This window comes from Lates calcarifer, linkage group LG6, assembly GCF_001640805.2.
Source record: "Lates calcarifer isolate ASB-BC8 linkage group LG6, TLL_Latcal_v3, whole genome shotgun sequence".
Classification (NCBI taxonomy): Eukaryota; Metazoa; Chordata; class Actinopteri; family Centropomidae; genus Lates; species Lates calcarifer.
The window spans coordinates 27,714,674-27,722,688 of NC_066838.1; the positions used below are offsets into that span (position 1 = coordinate 27,714,674).

The window sequence follows — 8,015 nt, forward strand, 5'->3', positions numbered from 1 at the left end:
ATTTTAAATTACTTTAAATAAAGCTCACAGAGGACAGGGTCAGTGTCCAGTTTAAATATTTAAATTGAAATAAACTCTCACTTCAAAGTTTGTTTTCTAAAGAATGTTTTCAGCGGAAGTGTTGGAGCTGAGTCGTTAGATGGAGGAATCTTTTCTGATTCAGCTGATGAGTAAATGTGACAGTTGTCTGTTGTCGGAGTCAAAGCTCAGTACACCGAGCCAGACTGCAGCATTGTACGATCTTGTGTGTGTGTGTGTGTGTGTGTGTGTGTGTGTGTGTGTGTGTGAAGTCATGCTGACAAATCTTCACAAGCGACGTTATTGGACGAGATTTTCACTCCAAGTGTCTTTATGTGGTTAGAAGATGACCAGAGAGATTTACCATAGGCTGAGCTGTGTGTGTCAAGTCATGCTGTTGAAGCTGATCAGTATTTTGAAATTTGTTTTGCAGAAGTTATTTGCTCATATCTCACCTGTTTTTTTTTTTTTTGTTTTTTTTTTTTAGAATTAACGCTCTAATATTAAACTACCAGCTGGAACAGTGACAGTAAAATGTTGACACTGAAACTAAAACCTGAACTGAAAAATCAAACACTGATATTAAAATACTTGTACTGATAAAAGTTGTATTGATACTGAAACAAGTTCCACAACCAAACGGATACCAACCTTGATGCACTGGCACAAAAGGGTGACCAACACTGTTCCACTGAATTTCCACTGAAATTGGATGTAATTTTAATGTAAGTTTTCTTTTACTTTTAGGTTATGGCTTTTACATGTAATTTTTATTAGCTCACACAAACACCCCCCTCCATCTGATACTGGCCCGGCCCATCTGTCAACTTTTAAAACTCACTGTGGCCCGAGCCAAAAAGTTTGCCCACCCCTGCCTTATGGGGTCAAGAAGTAAGAATAATGTAAATCAATACATTTCTGAGGTGATGTTATGTTTTGAGTCCAGGGTCTGGTAGGTACTTATGGTTTAGGTTAGAGTGAGTCTCTGTGTGAAATCATGCTGACAAATCTTATCAGTCCAAAGATGATACAGTTTCTGTAGAAATTCATTTTGCAGAAGTTATTTGCAGAAGTTTCACAAACTGTGGAAACTAAAACACAATACACACGTTTTAAGGTGAGTGTGGATCAACTGTCAGTAACAGGACAGTCAAACCAGACACCTGTGTCCAATGTGTTTGTTGTGAATTAATGCTGGAGTGTTAAACTGTAGGTAAAGACTGAGCTAAAGAGCTAATCTGTGCATGAAAACAGAGTTAACTGATTCTCAGAGAGAACCACACAGTCATGTTAAATGTGTTTGATGTGAAACTGCATGTTCACTAACAGGACGAGGACAGAGAGGACTCAGACACTGGCACTGAATTATCTGTACTGGAAAAGTTGTACTGACACTGAAACAAGAGACATGAAGAAAAAAATCTGCAGATTGACACTGGAAACATCAGAATGCAGAAAATAAAATAAAATAATTAGATCATATTTTTTGATGCCTGTGTTATTTTTCAGAGGAACCAGATGCAGTGCCATTCTTTGGTGTTGTCCATCGCCGTCCACCTGCTTCTTTTAGCATGATTTAAAAGAAGAAGAAAATTCTATTTTAATGTTAAACCAGTGTTATTATCAGTTGGAAAACAAGTAGAACACACAAATATCTCTTTGTAATACATGCAAGGACTTAGGCCTTTAATGAACTGCAGTAAAGTCATAAGCTGCATGGCTTAAGATGAAGGAACTAACCAAGATGGTGGAATCAAAAGATGGCCTCTGGCCGAATGTAAGACAGTTAGATATATCCTCAGTCCTACAACAACATAATACCTGACTATAAACAGACATAGTAAAGTCCAGTGAGTCTGAACCTAATCAGTGCAACACAGTGAGAAAAGGCTGACAGTCGTGTCCTTAGCCGTGCTATGCTAGGTAAGCTATGCTAGGTAAGCTAAGGCCCAGTGACCTTACCAAGTCTCTGGAAGGAAAAGATCGATGCTCTCTGATGTGCTGTTGTGTTCAAAGTCCAGTAAAGAGCAGTTGTGTTGGCGGTGTGTCTTCAGTGTTGCTGAGGAGATCAGTGGTTGGTCCTTTGTTCTCCCTGCAGTTAGCCACTCAGTGCAAACTCTGCTTTAGATCCTGATGTCTGTAGAATCAGACTCTGGCAGACCTCATTGGACCTGAATTACTGGGTTCAGTCCAGGGCAGAGCTCTGCTTCAGACAGGCCTCATGGTCCTTTGTGGTGGGAGATGAGAAGGAGTTGTTGTTGTTGTTGTTGTTTCTTTAGCTGAGTCTTTACCTACAGTTCAACACTGCAGCATTAATTTAGAAAATGTAAAGATGTTTATTTTGCTCTAGTTCTAACAAATTTGGCAAAACTTCTGCAAAATGAATTGCAGACCAAACTGCAGCGTCTTTCAACTGCTAAGATTTTATCAGCATGACTAAACACACACACACACACACACACACACACACACACACCCAGCTCAGCCTATGATTACTCCTTCTGTGTGGTCTGTATTAAATTTAGTTTTTTATTTTAGTTTACATCACAGATGGGAGAACAGTCTGCATCTCAGTCAGTTAGTTTGTGGTGTGAGTCTGGTGGTGACCCCTGAGAGTCGGGATTGTTTGGAGCACAGGTAAACGTACAGGTGTGTTGAGGCACTTTTCAAAGCACAATGTTTTACAATAAGTGAACAGCTCAAGTAAAATCAGGATATGTTAACCTGTAGAAGTCTGTTTTAAGATGACACTGAGACAGCCTTATTTCCTCAGGCAGGTTGATGTAGCTCAGGGGTCAGCAACCTTTTTAACCTTTTTTATGTAGTGCCAGGTAGATTTTTTCTTGTCAGTGTGCCATTCAATAGGCATAAGTAAGTGTAATTATGATGCCACATCAATATTTCCATTAGGTATGAACATTTATTGTATCTGTAAATCATGTAAATGCAAAACAACATTCTAGGAACATGGTCATCTCATCATTATGTTGAATTTTTAAAATGTCATTTACCCCACACACTCATCTTGAAGGTTTTAAGAAATAATGACACATGCATGGATAATAAACAACATTGCAGGGGGCTTTCACTGTTTAGCAATGCAATGAGAAATGTGATAGCTAGCCTCGGTCGCATTGTTTTTAGTTTGTTTTTAGAGTGCGGGCTTGTTACTCATAACTGGACACGGCACAGTTGATGGACTCATCTCTGTCTATCTTATCTTTGAAACCTTTTTCATGCTTTGTCTCAAAATGACACTTAATGGAGGTTTGACAAACAACATTTTTGAAGCACAATGTGCACACAGCACAAGCTTCAGGGCCCTAAAGGATTTGTCCACTTTAGTTTTCAGCCTGGTCTCAGGAACAGTCAGAAGTCCTCTGCCCGAGGATCTCAGGATAAATCTCAAATATAATCTGGAGCCAGACCATGAAGAGCCTTAAAAACCATCAACAAGACCTTAGATGAACAGCTGAGTTCTATTTTTAAATATAATATTATAATGAAGAGTATGGTGCAGACCTTCTCTATATGAAAACTGCCTTAAGATAACTTCTGTTGTGAGTCAGTGATATATAAATAAAATTGACTAGAATAGCCTGAAGTCATTTTAAAGTTTTTTGATTAATACATGTAAAAAGGGCTGTAGAAGAGATAAAAGCCTGTACAACCATCTCTGCATCTCTAACATTTAAGATGGATATCATTTTAGCAATATTTCTCAAGTGGTAAAAAAAGATTTCTGACGTGTTGATCATAACATAAATTGCTATCGAACAGAACTCCCAGAATATACTGGTGACAGGTAACCAGTATATTTGTTTGGTGATAGGCTGGGGCCCAATGACAAGAATTTCAGTTTCATTAGAATTGAGCTGAAGGAAATTTACAGACATCCAGCTTTTTAAGAGCCTTGTGGCATACCATACTTTATGTGGGTAAAGGACAACAGGAAGTTATGATAACACTTTATAATAAAGTACATTCTCCACCAGTAGCATAGTGGCTCTTTATTAATAATTATTACACTATTACTTATGAATAGAGAGTTAGGAAGTTGTTACACATGAATTATGATCTTTATATGCTTTGCTCAGTATGGGCCTTACAAGATGGAAGTACCAGAAGAACAGTCATTCTCCTTTAATGACATTTAATAAATGATCTATTGATCTAATGATCTATTCTTTATAACAAACACAAAACTACACGTGTTAATAATGTCTAAATAAGTCTTTGTTTGTGTCATGAAATGATGTCTGTGCTTATTTTTTAGAGGAACTTGTTTCAGTATCAATACAACTTTTATCAATACAAGTATTTTAATATCAGTGTTTCAGTGTCAACATGTCAACATTTTACTGTCACTGTTCCAGCTTGTAGTTTAATACTGGAGCATTAATTCTGAAAAAAAAAAACAGGTGAGATATGAGCAAATAACTTCCGCGGAACAAATTTCAAAATACTGATCAGCTTCATCAGCATGACTTGACACACACAGCTCAGCCTATGGTAAATCTCTCTGGTCATCTTCTAACCATATAAAGACACTTGGAGTGAAAATCTCGTCCAATAACGTCGCTTGTGATGTTTTGCACTGGGAGATATTTACATATTTAAACATATAAATACAAACAGGTTTGATCTGAATCCTCGGCAGCTTCACAGTTTGTCCTGAACGTCGTTGATTCTTCACATCATCGACCTGAAGACGACAGCTTTTATTTCTGTGAGTATCTTCAGTGTTTTATTTCCTGTTTGTCTAACCAGTCATAATATAAGTTAGCAGATCTGGAGACTGTTAGCATGATAAAAGCTAAACTACTGTTAGATCTGATTGTTAACTGTTGAGGAAATGATCTTATAACAGATTATCTTAAAATCATTGTGTGTATATAAGATCACATGGTAACCATGGTAACATTGCAGGATTTTCTCTGATCAGTTCAAACTGAGGTGTGTTGTTCTTTTTTCAGGTTTGGTTTGTTTGTAAAAACTCAGTGTGAACATGAACCAATGACAACAGTTTATCCCCACACTGGTTTAATAAATCTCTCTGATCTTTCAGGAACTAAAAGTCGAGACACATCAGCAGAGTGTCAACTCCAACATCAAACTTCAGAGTTTCTTCAAAACTTCCAGATTAAAGTCGTAGCTCTCAGACCCTGAAGATGAGTCTCAGCCTCCTGCTGTTGCTGCTCGGCCTCTGCCACACCTGTCTGCTCACTGAGGGATCAGAACCTGGATATTACAACAATGAGAACGAGAGTACTGGAGCCAGGATTTTAGCTGCCAACAGCAAGGCCCATGAGAACCTGATTGAGGGTGACATACTGGAGCCCAGCAACATAGTCACACGGAATGCCAAATGTAAATCTGAATGCTTGTGGAAGAAATCTCGCAGCGGCTCAGTGAAGGTCCCCTACAAGATCAGTAATGAATACTCACCTGCAGAACGACAGCTGATCGAATCTGCTATGGCGGACTTCCGCAAGAGAACCTGCATCCAATTTGTTCCCTGGAAGAACCAAGAAGACTACATCAGCATTGAGAATGGAGACGGATGCTTCTCATCAGTGGGCAGAGTAGGTGGTCGTCAGCGCCTCTCCCTCAAAAGAAGAGGCTGCATGAAATTAGGCATCATCCAGCACGAATTCATCCACGCTCTGGGCTTTTATCACGAGCAGAGCAGGAGTGACCGCGACAAATACGTCAGGATCAACTGGCAGAATATCAAAGAAAAACATAAGAAAAACTTCAACAAGCACGACACTCACAACCTGGACACTCCCTACGACTACGGCTCCATCATGCACTATGGAAAACATACCTTCGCCATCGACAGAGCCAAAGAAACCATCATCCCAATCCCAGATGCATCGGTTGAGATCGGCCAGAGGAAGAAAATGTCAAAATACGACATCAGCAAGATCAACCACCTCTACAACTGCTTCAAACGCAAAACAAGGTTCCTCTAAGCTCCTGCACTCAGCTCTTCAATCTCCACATGTGGTGCTAGCATGTCCTAGCTTTCAATAGTGTTAGCAGTTAGCTCAGCAGCTATACTCGTTAACCAGCTGTTGCTTTGAGCAGTCACTATGTCCCCAAACTATCAAAACCAAATACAGTTCCATTTTCTGATCTGACCAGGCTCTTTTTTTCTTTCTTTATTAATTCATGTATTGGATTATTTAAAGGGGACAGTGCACATTAATAAATATATTGCTGTAAATGCATGAGTTAGCCAAAGGACTGTTTTCCATCTGTAGTTCCTGTATAGATGTTACAGTCAGTAATATTCACCATTCAATAGTTTTAATACGGTGATTCACAGGCTGTTTGTAAAATGTGTTTCACCATGTACATTGAACATCTTTGGAACAAAAATGTCCTGCAGGATAAATAAAACTCTTGTTGCATCTTTCATCATAATATTTCTGCCTGTTGACTGATGGTTTTATCGTGTTTTATCATAATCTGTATACATCAACTCACCTACAAATATTCACACAGATTAACTCAGTTCATTCAGTGGCCTGTGGGAATATAGGTACAGGACAAACTTTCTGATCAATGTTTCATTTCCACTGTAGAAAGAAGGTCACAGTTCAGCTGCTGCATCAGTCAAACATTTAGACTCAGTTTAACTCAACAAGAAGATTCAATTATTCCTTTTTTATTCTTTAAGAAACACTGAAACACACATCAAACTGTTTTAATAACAGCTGGAGAACTGGAGTTGATCTGTAACCTGGTGTGAACTTCATGCTTTCATATTTTCATGTTTTCATACCTTCATTGCTGCAGCTTGTTTGAACAGTAACAGCCAGCAGGTGGCAGCAGTGCATGATGGGATCTGAGGTCTTCCTCTGAGGGCTCTGAGGTCACTCCCTTTGTCTTTGACAGTCAAAGAGGTCTACGCCCTGGTTCACAGATGACACACATGCTCTGAAGCAGGCCTGCCGGAAATTAGAGCGCAAATGGCGCAAATCCAAATCAGAAGCTCTGTATCTCCAGTGGCACCAGGGTGTTCTGAAATATAAGCGTGCACTGTCTACTGCCAGAGCAGCATATTTTTCAAATTTAATCAATAGCAATAAACATAATCCTAGATTTCATTTTGACACTGTAGCTAAACTCACTGAAAAGCAGCAGGCTCCTAGCTGCTCGCCCTTTACTGCCTGTGAGTTTCAGAATTTTTTCTGCAGTAAAATTGATGAGATTAGATTAAAAATCAGTTCAGTTTCTCCAGCATCTGCTGCAGAACCGGCTGTCCATCATATTGAGTCTCAGAGATTTTCTGCTCTGATGAATTTTGACATTATATGTCTCGATTCATTATCTAAGCTTGTACTAGCCTCTAAACCCACCACTTGCCTTCTTGACCCTTTACCGGTTAACTCTCCAAAGATCTCTGGCCAGTCCTGGGCCCTGCAGTGCTGAATATTGTGAATCTATCATTGACGACTGGCACTGTTCCTTCTAGCTTTAAAACAGCTGTGGTTAAACCTTTATTTAAGAAAGCACACCTTGATCCTGGGTCTTTAGGTAACTATCGGCCTGTCTCAAATCTCCCATTCTTCTCTAAAATACTAGAAAAAGTGGTGTCTCAGCAGCTTTCAGCTCACTTGGCTGATAATCTTTTCAAACCTTATCAGTCTGCCTTTAGGGCCTTTCACTCTAGTAGTAAATGATCTCCTACTCTCTCTGGATTCAGATTCCACCTCTCTGCTCATATTACTTGATCTTAGTGCAGCCTTTGATACTGTAGACCACCGTATACTCATGGACCGACTAGAAAATAGATTTGGAATCTCTGGCGTGGCCCTCAGCTGGTTAAAATCTTATTTATCTGACAGAAGTCAGTGTGTCTCTTGTAATAACACTGCATCAGCCTTCTCTGATGTGAAATATGGAGTACCCCAGGGTTCTGTTCTTCTCCCCTTCTTTTCTCTCTTTATATTTCTCCTCTTGGCCAAATTATTCGGAGTCATGGA

At 39.3% G+C, this 8,015-nt stretch overlaps 1 protein-coding gene across 1 annotated transcript; it reads left to right on the forward strand.

Annotated features, from left to right (window-relative positions):
- Positions 1-4,589: 4,589 nt before the first annotated feature.
- Positions 4,590-6,450, forward strand: LOC108890560 (hatching enzyme 1.2). The gene is made up of 2 exons (XM_018687459.2): positions 4,590-4,747; positions 5,087-6,450. Exon 2 carries the CDS (start codon positions 5,190-5,192, stop codon positions 5,994-5,996), a length of 807 nt encoding a protein of 268 aa, XP_018542975.1. The 5' UTR covers positions 4,590-4,747; positions 5,087-5,189; the 3' UTR covers positions 5,997-6,450.
- Positions 6,451-8,015: the final 1,565 nt, after the last annotated feature.